General features: G+C 51.3%; 1 protein-coding gene across 1 annotated transcript in view; it reads right to left on the bottom strand.

Moving 5' to 3' along the window:
- The window catches only part of LOC119053131 (zinc finger protein 135-like), a 36,353-nt gene extending 23,385 nt beyond the window's left edge, over positions 1-12,968 (bottom strand). Inside the window, 5 exon segments of the mRNA XM_053672063.1 lie at positions 3,071-3,092; positions 3,269-5,123; positions 6,748-6,874; positions 11,848-11,916; positions 12,826-12,968. Of these exon segments, the coding sequence (XP_053528038.1) occupies positions 3,071-3,092; positions 3,269-5,123; positions 6,748-6,874; positions 11,848-11,916; positions 12,826-12,828 (2,076 nt within the window). The 5' untranslated portion in view covers positions 12,829-12,968.
- Between the last annotated feature and the right edge of the window lie 2,583 nt (positions 12,969-15,551).

The following is a 15,551-nucleotide window of genomic DNA, read 5'->3' as shown; positions in this document are numbered from 1 at the left end:
TATACAAAAGTAGTAACTAATTCCCCAATTATTAATAAGTGCTTTATGTATTACTTTATTGTAAATAGAGCACCATTCTTGCATCACTTTCTATACATTATTGTTAAAAATCACTATCAGTAATGAAATATTAAGTAAAATACGACTAAGGCTGTGGGTGAGGCATAGACTGGGTAATGCCCCCGCAGGACTAAGGCACTTTATTTTCACCAGAATTGCAGCCTGCAGGGGGTGGGTTGGGCACATTCTGTGATGTAAGCGAGGATTTTCTGCTGTAACTGAAACCGTCCTGTACCGAGGGGGTCCACGAAGCTGGGTTTCTGCAGGGGGCACCTCTTCCCTAATCTCCTTGCTGAGGGCCTGGGCCCTGCCACCTGGTCTGACCATTCCCACGCCAGGAATGTGGGGCGGAGGTGGGGCGGGTTTGCTGCGTTCCGGGGTTCCTGAGGAGTATCTGTATCCCCTTCTGCCGAGCGTTGAAATCATTTTCACAGGACAACCTGTACCTGTACCTTCTGCACCTGATGAGTGTTTAAAATGACACTAGTCTCCCTTAAAGTTTTATTATTTTTTTAAATTAACAGACCACTATGAGAAACTATGGCATCTGGTGCAATTATTGCTACTACTGAATGCTGAGAAAAAATTTTCTTCCTTACATGAACTACCTGGAACCTTCTACTGTTGCAGGGAAACTGGGGCCTGGGTGTGGGGCAAACGAGGACACCCACAGATGTGACAACCTGACATCTGGACTAGATCCCGTTGTCTGACATCACAGAGTGATAATGTCCCCATGGACCCCACCTCCCTTCCCCTTCTCCTCCTCTAACTACCAAGGAGGTGGAGACCAGAGACACTGTGTTGTCCAAGCTGCTACAACAGTTTACAGGATCGGGGTCTGCAGCCACAGACCCCCTGGCCACACTGCCAGATACTAGACTTGTAGCGCGCTTGCTTTCCACACACACCTGCCAAAGCCACGAGAGCAGCTCATGTGGCGTGGCCTGTCCCCAGTGGCCACATTCCTTAGACACGTCAGGGTAGGGCTTCTCTTGAGTCCTACCTGTCAGCCCCAGTGTCATTTCTGGCACTGGCCCACGGGCTCAGGATGCACTCAGCAGTTGTGGATGTTGAGAACCGAGGACACCGTCCCCCACTAGAGCTGTATCCTGTTTTGGTGCTGTGTGAGGCTGAAGTTCCTGATGAAGTGTTTTCCACACTGGCCACTCTCGTAAGGCTCCTCTCCCATGTGGGCCCTCCAGTGGAGGGTGAGTGAGAAATCCTGACAAAGACCTTGCTGCACTGGCTGCAACGGCAGGGCTTCTGGCTGCTGTGGCTGCAGGGACGAGCTCTTCTGGGAGATGGGAACTCCTAGGGCTTCTCCCCAGTGTGCACACACCTGTGCCGCAACAGTGGCGTTCTCACCCAAGTCACCACCCATTGTCTGAGTTTTAAGGCTTCTACGTGCGGTGCACTTGCTGGTGCTTCACGAGATGGAGCTGTGACTGATGGCCTTGCCCCAGTCCGTGCAGGTACATGGCTTCTCAGTGTGCCAGACGGTGAGGCACAACTGCTGGGCGAACTGCGTCCCGCATGCAGGAAGGGCTTCTCCCTGCGTGGCTTATTTGGTGCTTCTTCAGGCACAAGTCATAGTCATAAGCAGGCCGCACTCCACACATTCAAAGGGCTTTTTCTCTGTGCGGAGTCAGGAGGGAGGACGTGTGCTGAATGTGTGTATATCCACCTCTCAGGAGCCAGCCAGTGGCTTTGGTGTTCGAATGCCTTCCATTTGCCACATTCAGGGTCTAACACCTGGGACATGTCCAACCGCCTGCGACGGCCCTGCTCAGTCTCCCTGAGCCCCCCATTCCTTCACAGGCACCACCCAGGGAAGCATTCCTCCTGGACATTTCCACTGCTCCACCAAAGGATGGCGGGTCTTCCTAAACACCCTCTTGGTGGCGTGATTCTTCTCTACCAGGACTAGTCTCCAAGTATGAGGGGAGGGGGAAGGAGATGATGACACCCATGCAGTTAACAAGCTGGGAGGGAGGACCTTCCGAAGACACCAGAAGGCGCAGCCTGAGAGCAGGGACATTTGTCTTCTGTATAGTAACTGGGAATGTCACCTTTCCAGAGTGCCTGAGAGATGAGAACCCGTAAGGACACATTTCCTTCCAGGCAGCTCTTTCAAAGAAACTTGGGCCAAAAAACACTTTCCTGATAAAATTTCATGCCATGGGGGATGTTTATTGGGTAAACGAGCATCCAAGGATACAGATGATGAGACATCGCTGAATCTCCAGATGCTGCTGGTGGGAGTATGTGTGTGGTAGGGGGATGGACAGATGTAATTTCCCGCTTGTATTTCTCCCTGGTCATGGGAGACAAGCAAACCCCAAGGAAAACTGTTTTGACAATAGGAGGTGACCGTTCCCAATCCAGGGCCGCGAGGACCAGGTGGACTAGGGCAGGTTGCTGGGTTCCGGGGGTTCCTGTGGGGTACTCGTGCTCCCTCCCCCCAATCGCTGACACTCCTTTGGACAAGACAACCAGTCCCAGCATCTTTTGCACCTGCCCACGGTTTAAAATGACATAGGTCTCAGTTAATTAAAAGTTTTATTTGCCAAGAATTTTTAGTAGACCACTAAGAGAAACTTTCATATATGAAGCAACTACTGTTATTTCGTAGTCCCTGCCCCCCAAATTTCCTTCCCATGAACCACCTGGTATCTTCTACAGCTCGAGTGGGAGGCACTCCAGCTGGTGTTGCAGGGAAACGGGGGGCTGGGTGTGGGGAAAACACACACACAGATGGGGACAACCCTGTGGACTAAACCGAATCATGTGTCAAAGTGACAATGTCCCCAAGAAGCCCACCTGCCCGATCCTTCCTCCTCCAATTCTTCCACTTTCTACTACTCCTCCATCTCTCCTATCGAGGAGATGGAAACCCTGAGACACTAAATGCCTTGTCCAAGCTCATAGGACAGTTCACTCCAGCTCAGGCTGCAGCCACGGTGCCCCTGGCCACGCTCCCAGATACTAGACCTGTAGGGCGGCTTACTTTCCATATGGCCACGCAGATACTGTGGAAGTAAACAGCATGGCGTGGCCTGTCCCCAAAGCCCACGTTTCTGTGACCTGTCTGGGCAGGACTTCTCTTGTGTCCTACCCATGGGCCTCCAAATGTAAGTCTCACAGTTGCCCATGGCCTCAGGACCTTCCAGTAGCGCGTGGATTCTGAGAATTCCTGCCTCTCTACTAAGTGTGCATCCTCTGGTGCAGCGTGAGGTCGAAGTTCTTGTTGAAGGTTTCCCCACACTGCCATATGCATAGGATTCTCAGGTGGATGGGGAGGACGATGTTCCTGACCTCGGCCTTGCCACACTGCGTCCCTAACGTGTGGTCGTTCTGGTGCTCCTGCAGGGAAGAGCGTGCCATGAAGCTCTTCTGGCAGATGGAACACTGACAGCACTACTCGCCGGTGTGCACACGCCTGTGCTTCTTGAAAGACGAGGACTGCCTGAAGGCCTTGCCACACTGGCCACATGTGTAAGGCTTCTCCCCGGTGTGTGTCCTGTGATGCATTTTGAGGCTGCTCTTCTGGCTGAAGGCCTTGCCACAGTCCTGGCACACGTACGGCTTCTCCCCGGTGTGCGTCCTCTGGTGTAGGCTGAGGTTCCAATTCTTGCTGAAGGCCTTCCCACAGACTCCGCAGGCATACCGCTTCTCCCTGCTGTGTGTCCTCTGGTGCACGATGAGGTCCTTGTTCCGGGTGAAGGCCTTTCCGCAGGCTCCGCACGCATATGGCTTCTCCCCCGTGTGTGTCCTTTGGTGCGCGATGAGACTCCTCTTCTGCCTGAAGGCCTTGCCACAGTCCCAGCATGCGTATGGCTTCTCCGTGGTGTGCGTCCTCTGGTGCTGCATGACGTGCACCTTCTGGCTGAAGGCCTTGCCGCATTCCCCGCACACATAAGGCTTCTCCCCAGTGTGTGTCCTCTGATGCACAATGAGGACCCTGTTCTCGCTGAAGGCCTTGCCGCACTCCCCGCACACATAAGGCTTCTCCCCAGTGTGTGTCCAGTGATGCACTACGAGGCTCTTGTTGTCCCTGAAGGCCTTGCCGCACACGCTGCACACATAAGGCTTCTCCCCGGTGTGCGTCCTCTGGTGCACAGTGAGGCCCCTGTTCTCCCTGAAGGCCTTGTTGCACACACCACACACGTAAGGCTTCTCCCCGGTGTGCGTCTTCTGATGCACTATGTAGCTCCTATAGTAGCTGAAGGCCTTGCCGCACTTCCCACACGCATAAGGCTTCTCCCCGGTGTGCGTCCTCTGATGCACTATGAGGCCCCTGCTTTCCCTGAAGGCCTTTCCACAATCCCAGCACTTGTACGGCTTCTCCCCGGTGTGCATTCTCTGATGCACTATGAGGCTACTGTTCCGCCTGAAGGCCTTGCCACAGTCCCCGCACACATACGGCTTCTCCCCGGTGTGCATTCTCTGATGCACTATGAGGCTCTTATTTTCCCTGAAGGCCTTGCCACACTCCTCGCACTTGTACGGCTTCTCCCCAGTGTGCACGCACTGGTGGAGGGTGACATATGACTGCCCAGAAGTGACCTGCTTCCCACACGTGGTGCAGGAGAAGGGCTTCTCCCTGCTGTGGATTTGTTGTTGCTCCTTCAGGGATGAGCTACAGCTGAAAGCCTTGCTGCAGTCCCTGCAATTGTTGGACATCTTCTCTGAGCTGGGTTTGGAGGGAAGACCAAGGCTTGAAGTACCTGAGTCCTTTCCACACATGGTGAATCGGTGTGTCCCCGGTCCTCTCGGTCCTTCAGATCCCAGTGGGGCTGGCACGAGGGTTTGGTGCACAAATGCCTTAAATTCTTGACATTCAGGGGCCAACACATGGGACTTGTCCAACGGCCCCAGACAGGTTCTTGGGCTGCCCTGTTCCCGTCCCAGCCAGACATTCTGTGACCCTGCTCCTTCACAGGCACAATCCGGGTCACCATTCCTCACAGGTCTCTCGGCCGCTACAGCAATGGATGGTCTGTCTTCACAATGGTTCTCTGGTGGGTCTGATTCTTTTGTGTCAGGTCTAGTCTCCAAGTCTGAGAGGAGGGGGAAGAGATGAGGACACACATGGAGTTAACCACCAGAGAGAGGATCTTCCCAAGGCACAGGCTGAGAGCAGGGGACAAACTGTCAGGGGACAGAGGGGAAAAAGAAGCAGTGAGCTGAGACAATATATTGTAGGGAGGTGAGCAGAGACCAAGAAAGGTCCCCTTGGGAATGGGTACAAAGGTGGCCAGGGAGCTCAGAGCTGGGCAGAAAGACCCTTGGAGAGAAAGAGGAGGAAAGCGGGCTTGGAGGAGCAAATCAAAGGCCCCCACAAATCCAGTGAGGGTTCACTGCATCTGGCTCCTCACTTCCGGGCCAGCTGTGCTTCTCAGACCATTGACTGTAATTAGAACAGTAAGCAGGAGCTGACTCTCACGTGGATGCGCTGATTGTTCTCACAGGCCGTCCCGGCTCCCCCCTTCCTGTGCTGCCTAGGAGTGTCCTGGCCCTGGCTGCTGACTTCTCACCTCCTCTGTGCACACTCGTCCTTCCCTGCTGACCACAGCCCCTAACCCCAACATTTAAAATGTGAAATCTTACACAAAAATCTACTTAATAAAGTAAAGATCCACCCACATGGAGCCCTCTCTCATTGTGGTATGAAATAAAGCGGGATTGGTAAGCAGTTATTCCCCTTCCCACATTTAAGCCCCTACTGGCCCCATAACGTCTGAGTTTGAGACCCCTACCCTGAGTATTGGGAGATTTGTGTTTCTCCTCCGTGCTGGCCCCTCCTGAATAAATGCCCCAGCTAAGACGCCCCCTCTGAGCTCTGCTGAGGAATAATCTGAGGCCTGCTGAGCACCAGTAAAAGGTTGCAGGTTCAATTCCCTGTTGGGGCACATGCCTGGTTGTGGGTCAGGTCCCCAGTTGGGGCCATGCAATTGGCAATCCATTGATGTTTCTCATATTCTAGAAATGGAGTCGTTTGAAATTTAGTTAAAAACCCCAAAATGTCTTCCAAACGAGTTGTCCCAATTTCACATTCCTAAAAGAAAGATTCCCTTTCCCTGCACCCTCATAATACAGGATGTTGTTACTCTTTTTTTATAACACATCCAGGATATACTCAGAAAGGGAGGAGGTGGGTGAGGAGACAGAGAAAGAGAGAACATTGATGAGAGAGAGGAACGTGGACTGCTGCTTCCCACAGTACCTGTCTGGGGATCACACTCACCACCTTTTGGTGTACAGAACGACACCCCAACCAAATGAGCCACACTGGGCCAGGGATGGTACTCTTTTTTATCTCTGTGTATGTCATGGGCAAGAACTGTATTTCTGTGACTCAGTTAGTACGCCTTTGACTATTAGTAAGGTTTATAAATCTTTTGTAAAGTGTAACTCCATCTGTGAATTGCACGCTGATAAGCTAGGTCCATCTCTCCATCATTCATTTGGCCTTTTTCTCATTTATTCCTAAGAGGTCTTTATGTATTTATTATCCTCCGACTGTTACGCATGCAGTAAATCCTTCCCCACCTCATCACCAATCAAGTTGTAGCTTCAAGTAATTTGACTGTCCTACTGAAAGATCTGTCCACCTTTTCTATTTCTGTGCCATCCTGAGGTGACAGGCCCACGGTGAGTAATGCAGGGAAGCTGCCCCCTTACCCAGCGAGACCAGGTTCCAGTAGGTCTCCATCATCACGTCCCTGTACAGGTCCTTCTGCGCAGGCTTCAGCTGCTGCCACTCCTCCTGGGTGAAGTCCACGATCACATCCCTGAACGTCACCGACCCCTGTAAGAGGAAGCGCACACCACTCACCACAGGGCCCTCCTCACAGAGGTCAAGACACTTGGCCAGAAGGGCCGAGAGGATCAGGAAGGCACACAGGATGCCCTGACGTGGTGTCAACAAGGTGCGGAGCTCTGAAGGGCTTGACTACCCAGAGTCCTCAGTGCCTAAGTACACTGGGTGGTCCTTGGATGGGCAAATAAACGAGGGGCTGCCACCAGAAACAGAAACAATCCACTTATACAATGGACAAAGGGCCTGAATAGACACTTCTCCAAAGAGGACTTACAGACAGCCCATAGACTGTGTGGTGGGTGCTCCCATGTGAATAAATGCTCAACATCACCAGTCATCAGAGAGCTGCAAATTAAACCCACAATGAAGATAGCATCTCACACCTGTCAGACAGAAGCCCCATAACGGGACTGCAATCTAGTGGATGCCATCGTGACAGGTCTGAGCAACGGCAGCTCCAGGGGGCACCTGGGAAGCTGGAAGGTGTGGTCTATGGTTGGGTCCTTGGGGGGACATTCCAGGTGGGGGCAGGTGGGTCAAAACCTGAAGCTCATATGGCAGACTGAGCACTGGGGACACCAATGCCACTACCCTGGGCATGAAATGAACACGGCTCAGCACGTGGTGGACGATGAGTGGACATGATGACAATGCATTACCTGGGCAGTAAGGATGCCTGTCATTCACAGGTGACTCTATGGAGCCAGGTATTAGTCTAAGCCGTGTTATGGTTTCAGTTTTGTGTCCCTGTGTTGAAGTGCCAACCCTCAGCACCTCAGGATGGGACCTGATTGGGAACAGGGCCACTGCAGGTGTACTGAGTTAAGATGAGGTCACCCTGGAGAAGGGCGGCCACTTAGGCCATAGGACTGATGTCCTTATAAAAAAGGAGAAGTTTGGATGCAGACACACGTCACGTGAGGAAGGGTTATGGTACCAGGAGGCCCTGGACCAGCAGAAGCTGGGAGTGATGCTGGGAATAGGCCCTTCCCTGGTCCCTTCAGAGGGGGCAGTGCCCTGCTGAGGCCTGAACTCCAACTTCCACACCCCAGAACTGTGGGAAAGCCGATTCCTGTTGTTCAAGCCTCCCTGTCTCTGGTGCTTTGTGAGGGCAGCCGTGCACTTGAGCAGAGTCTCATACTTGTCATGGACCATGAACCACGCTCACCTTCCCCGGGAGGAGGCCTCACCTGTGAGCCAATCCCTCTGTGCTCCAAGTGCCCAGCAGGGACTCTAGGCTCACCTTGGCCTCTTCTGTCTTGGGACCACAACCACGTGATGAAGGAGAATACCAGAAAGTCAGTGGTTCATAGTCTGGGCTTGGGAGCCTGCGGTGAAATTCTGCCTCTGTCCCCGACCCCCTCACCTGTGTTTCCTCAGACAACTGTCTTAAATGTTCTGAGCCCTTTAGTCCAGGGGACCTCCTAGTAACAACACCTCCCTCTGTAGCTGCTGTGAGGTTAAATGAGGTCACACATCTGTGATTTCAGTGTGGTGTGGCTGCAGAAGATCTCGGAAATGTCAATTACTGCTCTTTTCACTTAATTAATAGGACGTTCCATATATCTTTTCTATATGTTCCTTATCTTTAATACTCACTTTATATTATTATTATTATTATTTTATTTTTTGCCACATTCATCCTTTGTTAAGGAACAGGGAAAAATTCTTTCTTTTTTAATTCTTTTGTGTATGTTTATTGATTTCAGGGAGATAAAGAGAGAGACAGTGAAACACTGATGTGAGAAACATTAATCAACTGATTCCCGAACACGCCCTGAGCCAAGAATGGAACCTGCAACCTTTTACTGCACAGGAAGATGCTTTCAACATCGTACCACATGGCCAGGGCAATCATTTCTTTTTAAGAAACCACTTTACTAAGGTATGATTGGTATACTACAAGCTGCATACAGTAGAGGTATAAAATTTGATAAATTCTGAAGTACTGTATTAGCCAAAAAGTCCATTACATTTGTTCCATATGAGCTCTAGTAGTGCTTAGTTGTCTATCTTCATTCAAAATAAGAGTGTTAGATTATATGGTGACTGCTGTTATATCAGTGTGCGTTATCAGCATGCACTTTATAAAAACATTTCAAAATTAGTGAATTTTTGTGCAGCCATTTTAATAGTGAAGATAGAAGAAAATATGCAACATTTCTGGTGTGTTATGCTTATTGTTTCAAGAAAAGTAAAAATGCAACTGAAATGCAAAAGAAGATTTCTGCACTGTATGAAAAAGGTGTCGAGAGTGATCAAATGTATCAAAAGTGATTTGCGAAGTTCTTGGTACTATTCACATTCTGTCCAAATAATTCTTTGCTGTGGCGCTGTCTTACGTATTGGAGGATGTTTAGCAGCACCCCTGGCCTCTACCCATTAGAAGCCAATAGTGGGAGATAGCCAACACACCCCAAATATCCAAACCAATAAAGTTATTGGTGAGAATGAAAAATGTATCTTTTACTTTATTACCTCCCAAAGGTTCCCCCAGTCCTCTTTATTGTTGTGGTTATTTCACTTTAATTTTTTAAAATATAACTTGCTAAAATCTTCCCTAAGTGCCTGCCTGAATGAACGCACTCAATGAAACTTGTTACCCAGCAGGCTCCATGCACCCAGCCCGGGCTGGGACAGGCTGAAACCCGGAGCAGGTCCTAGGTGTCTGGAGTCCACACAGAACAGCAAGGGTGTGGAGTTGAGACACAGGACGCCGTCTCACAAGGGCCGGGAGATTCCCCTAGAAATGGGGCTTCCCTCCAAGTCCGCCAAAGCCCTCTGAGCGCCCTGTGGACATGTGTATGAGGCCACGCCCTCCATCTGTTTTGGGTTCTTGTCTAATGTCACAAACCACTTCCCCACAGAAAAACCTCACCCAGTTCCACAGATCAGAAATCAGGCTCCATTTTTATTTAAATCCTCACCCCAGGATATCTTTGTTGATTTTAAAGGGAGAGGAAGACAGGGTCAGGGAGAGAGACAGACAGACAGAGAGGTTATGATTTGTTTGCCTCATGCAGGTGCCATGACCAGGGATGGAATCCTCAACGTTTTGGTGTACAGGACAATGTTATCACCAACTGAGCACCAAACCAGGGCAGGCTCTACTTTTAGAAAAATCAGAATGTGATTACACTAAAAGAGATCAAGAAAAAGAAACTGAGCCCCTAAACCCCAACCACACAAAAATGACAACCATGAGGAAATTCTAAACGATGATGGTAAGGGAGGAAACCAAGGCAACGATCACAGAGAAGGTAACAGTGGAGAGACATCATAGTGCGGCCACGTCGAAAAACTGATCGTTCCCTAAGTGGTTAAATACACTGTTCTCAAAGGACCTGTTTATTTCCGCTCCTACACCCTAAAGAAATGAGAAGTTCAAAGACAGAACTGTACATCAACATGCACAGCCTCAATGCTAGTAACAACCAAAAAGTGGAAACAACCCAGTGTACACCACCACATAAACGCGGACACACAGGGTCTATCTGCACAGCGGAATAGCATACAGCCACGAAATCGGGGAGCATCAAAAACATGATGGTCAGGGGAAGCAGCCAGACACACAAACCATGTGTTGTGTGATTCCATTGATAAGAAATGTCTGGCTCTGACCAGGTGACTCAGCTGGTTGTAGTTTTGTATGTACAACCAAAGGTTCAGTGTGTGGTCCCCACTTGGGGCACATACAGGAGGCAACTGATTGTTCCCCTAACGCATTGATGTTTCTCTCCCTCTCTTTCCCCCTCATTCCTTTCTCTCTAAATACATGAAATATTTATTTTATTTATTAAATAAATAAAATCTTAAAAAAAAAAGCAAACTTCAAGAATAGTAAGATTCCTGAGGACCAGCAAAGCACGGGATAAATAATTTGCCCACCCATATAAATGGCAAATAAACATTTTCCACCGAAGAAGCCTCACTAATACCACACACGATGCTACTCAGAAAGACATCACATTCTATCAGTTGTCATCTACAATAAGGCTAATTTATTATTTTTTAAGATTTTATTTATTTTTAGAGAACGAGGAAGGGAGGGAGGGAGGCAGAGAAACATCAATGTGTGGTTGCCTCTCACACGCCCCCTACTGGGGACCTGGCCCACAACCCAGGCATATGCCCTGGCTGGGAATCAAACCAGCAAACCTGTGGTTCCCAGGCCGGCACTCAATCCACTGAATCACACCAGCCAGGGCTACTATAAGGTTAGTTTATACCATTTGTTATTAATATTCAATGATCAGAATCAGCACCCAACAACTGCCAACATGAAACAGTGACGGCCATTTTCTGTACATGTATAATACATAATATATCTTTACATATATATTGATTTGAGAGACAGAGAGAAACAGATATTGTCCCACTTATTGATGAGTTCACTGGTTGCTTCCACATATGCGCTGACCAGAGATGGAACCCACAACCTTGGAATAGCAAGATGATCCTGTAACCAGCTGAGCTACATTTGTGTATCTATATCCCTAAAGTATTTCTTCCATAGAAGGAAATTTAGAGAAAAATAACACTAATAGCCACCCACTAAAATATCATAAAATCAAGATCACAGCCAGGGACATTCACGGGTCCCTCACCACAGGCACCCTCCTCCCACCCCCCTCCAGTCCCCTGGGCATTCGGTACCGTCTGCCCACTTCTGAAGGCCCCGTGCCCAGCGCGTCCTGCCCAGGGCCTCTGTCGCCACTTCCCAGGTGCCCACTGGTGCCTCCTGAGAGACCCCAGGGTAGGACAGGCACTCATGAGCTATCCTGTCTCCCGTGGGAGAAAAACGCCAGTGTCAGGACAGTACTCTCCCAACTCAGGGTGGACACAGTCCCAGGCGTGAAGAGGGGCATGGGCCCTGAGGGGTTGGGGGCAGCGGGTGAGAGTCCTCTCTGCGCAGAAGCCTGCCCCTACGGAAGGAGGTGCAAGAGGATACCATGACTCACCAGTGCCTTCGCGGTCAACGGCTGGGTGGTCATCCTTCCAGTGCCCATGGTGACCGGGGGACGGGCAGACTGTGTGCAGAGGAGAAAGAGAAAGGCACAGTGAGAGACCAGGTCCAGGCCTGACCCACTATACAGACAGGACCGACACAATCACTAGAAAGCAGGCAGAGAGACACGCGTGCATGTTCCCTGGGAACACAGTCCGGCCACAAGCGCCTGCGCAGACGCGCTGACTACACTTCCCAGAATCCAACACGCCTCCGCCTCCACTCCGGCCACCGGTCGGAACGGGGCAGTCGGAACTGGAATTCCGGAAGCCCCCGGGGCACAGGGGTCTAGAAGGCGGGGTCTTGAGGGGGGTGGGTCCGGCGCACCTCGGGGAAGGGAACCCGGTCGAGAGGGGTTCTCAGGAGAGTGGGAGGAAGGCGACAGAGCAAGCTGGGGGCCTGGCTGGAGTGAGGTGGGCGAGGGACTGGGGCCAGGGAGCGGGGGAGATGGAAGGAGAGGTGCAGGGAGATAAGGATCGGGACGAGGAGCCGAGCGAGCTGGGGAGGGGGGAGGGGAAGGAGGGAAATCGCAGAAAAAGCGGAGCGTGGGTGGAGGAGGGAAAAGACGCTGTAGCCCCTCCGCTTACATCCGGCGTCCACCCAGAACTCCCGATAGTCTTGCTGACTTAGAGGAAATTTGTAAGACGTGCAGAGACGCAAGACAACGACTGATTGTAACCAGAAAAGAAGTACCGGCCCTTCCCGTTAAGTGCCAGCTCTTTTTCAGGGCATGTTACTGTTACAGAACCAAAGGGGCGGTTGCGCTGCCCGTCGCCCCAGTAGGCAAGCTCTAGAGGCAGAGGCTGGTGAGAAAGGAAAGAGGGTTTTCATTCAGATGCTCAAAGCCCAACTCCTCCCGAAAACCCAAATCCAGCCGCCCTTGACCAGAATGGAAGGCAACGCCCAGAACTCCAGCTCCCATTCAAAGTACCATCTTTTGGGAACCGCAGTGCCCCTTGAGCAGTCACCCGGGCAGCTCAGCTGGCTCCTGGTCACTGTCCAGTTTCAGGTTCCCTCCTAGAACCTGCAGGCCCCGACTTCAGCCAGGCCACTTCCAGGGCCTCGAGGCCCTGCCAAGTCACCAGGCAGTACGTTCATCAGAGTGGCGAAAGAAAGGCCCTTCCTTACCCTGGGTTTATATTACTTTCAGGTGTGGGAAGGTCTAAATGCTCAATTAACTCCCAAAATTCGTGCGTGCTGAGGAATTCTACCCACGAGCCAATCGCTTCTTTTCCCAGGCTAGACTGACAGGCCAGTTTTCCCCTCCAGCACCTAGTCCCGGCCCCCGTTCTGACCTCTACGGTCCACGTGTCCATCTTCCGTGGTCCCAGCCCCAATCAGCTGTCCGAAGGGGGTAGGAGGGCTTTTTCCCTATCCATTCATCTTGCTAGCATTGCGCCTGCCTACTCAGTACAATACTCCCTTCCTCCGGCTGTCCTCTTCCCTGGGGCAGGGTGAGAGAGGCAGGCCAGCTTCTCTGTCCAGCCCGACTGCTCATGACTCAGTTACCCGGACTGGCTTGATAGCTCTTGTCTTAATGGGAACTCCCATCTTGCACAACAGACATCTGGCTCCAGCGACAATGGCTGGTGGTCGGACTGACCTTTCCGCACCTGGGAACAGCCTGGCCCTTTATCTACCCTGTTGTCCTGACTCACATTCTTAAACCCCGAGGCAACAGTCCAGAAGAACAGGAGACTAACCCCTCCCTTATTCTCCTACGGATCTTGTGCTTTTTCTTTTAAAAAAAAAAATTATTTCTTTTTAGAGAGAGGGGAAGGGAGGAAGAGAAATATTAATGTGTGATTGCTTTTCATGCACCCGCTACTGGGGACCTGGCCCGCAGCCCAGGCATGTGCCCTGGTTGGGAATCGAAGCAGCGACCCCTTGGGTCCCAGGCCGGCACTCAATCCACTGAGCCACACCAGCCAGGGCCCACCACCTTTCTTGCTAGACTATACAGGAAGTCTTCCAACATTTTACTGATCTGAACCCAGGCTCCCCAGATGGCGCCCTAAATCAGCTCCAGACATAACGCCAAAAGCTCCAAAAATTGGAGGCAGGCCCTCAAACTAGCCAGAATGAGCTCGTTAATCTAGCTTTTAGGGTTTTCAACAACAGAGATGAAGAAAAAGTCCACCAGGAAAGACAGAGGCAGAAAGCTAAGGCCAAGTCCCATAACCAGGCCCACCAGCTACATGGCTCAGCATTAAAAGAGACCCAAGGTTTCCCCAGGCAAAATGGAAAAACCCTCCGGGGACCTGTTGTAAGTGTGGGAAACCCAGGCACTGGGCCAAGCGATGTCCACACCACTGAGCCCCTTTGCGGCCATGTCCGCTGTGCAAACTAGAGGGCCACTGGAAGTCCGGCTGCCCCGGGCCTCTCAAGTCAAGGGAGTACCGGTTATCCACTCTGATTGGACCTCTGGGTTTGAACTCCTGGACCTTCTGGGATTAGCGGCAGAAGACTGACCGTGCCCGGGAACAACACGGCCCCACTGTAATCAAAAGGATGGAACCTTGGGTAACTCTTATCAGAAGCGGGTAAGCCAATGTCTTTTATCATCAACACAAGCGCCACATACTCTGCTCTCCACGAATACTCTGGGCCAACAACCCATTCCTCCGTCTCAATAGTAGGAGTGGATGGTGTAGCCTCACAGCCATTAGCTACCCCTCTCCTACCCTGTTCACTAGCAGACCACTTATCTGCTCACTCATTCCTGGTCCTCCCATACTGCCCTACACCAGTTCTTGGAAGAGACATTCTCGCCAGGCTTAAGGCCCAAAATCTCATTCCTTCTCAACACTTGCAGGGTATTTTCCTTCTCTAACGGATGCACTCCTAGCCCACTCCCCCGCCACTCTGTTAATCCAGAGGTATGGAACACTGAAACCCCAGTCATTGCCAGCCACCGTGAGCCAGTCATTATGGAACAGGGGGCTGAGCTAGACTTTCCCCCCAAATGGAGAAAAACCCCATAGCTATTACTTGAGGGATAAGGGGGCCAGAGGCAGTCCATTGAGAGCTACGTGGCATATCTGAAGAACTTGGCCAGTGTTTCAGTAACATTAACAGTTGTGCCTGCACTCGGAGCTGAGGAGATGGGCATGACTCTAACCTGTGATTTGAAGCAGTCAGAGGGGCTTCCTGTGCCTGGGAGAGCAGCTTGCAGGCTGCTCCTGTGTCATGGGGACACGCCCGCCAGGACTCACAATGGCAGCCGAGAAAGGCAGAAGACACCAGACTACTGTAACCCAGTGTGGGGGGCGCTGGAAATGGGGTCACGGGGAAGAGCTGCACCAGGATTTACACCCAGGCACAGCAGCCATGCTGGAGCTTTTTACCATGTGGTTTGGGAGTGGGGAGGGGGCACTCGACCACATGGCTGAGAAAGCAGGAAAGCACGACGTGGCAGCTGTGTGGAGCGTTCTCTCGGCCACGTGGTTTGAAAGAATGCAGTGCTCCTGTGGGCCCGCCATGAGGAAGTGCCATGCGGTTTTGTATTGAGAACCGGAGCCTGGCCAAGCTATGGACTTCTATTCTCATTTCCTGAGATACAGTGCCCTTGACTGGCTTGGACTGGCAAGGGGAGGCAGGACTTTGTGTGTGTGTGTATTTGTGGGTATTTTAAAGGGACTTTGGGATTTAACAACA

This window comes from Artibeus jamaicensis, unplaced genomic scaffold, assembly GCF_021234435.1.
Source record: "Artibeus jamaicensis isolate MK-2021 breed Jamaican fruit bat unplaced genomic scaffold, CSHL_Jam_final contig_723, whole genome shotgun sequence".
In the NCBI taxonomy this organism is placed as follows: domain Eukaryota; kingdom Metazoa; phylum Chordata; class Mammalia; order Chiroptera; family Phyllostomidae; genus Artibeus; species Artibeus jamaicensis.
The sequence above is the reverse complement of the archived record's forward strand: the minus strand, read 5'-3'. Positions and strand labels throughout refer to the sequence as shown.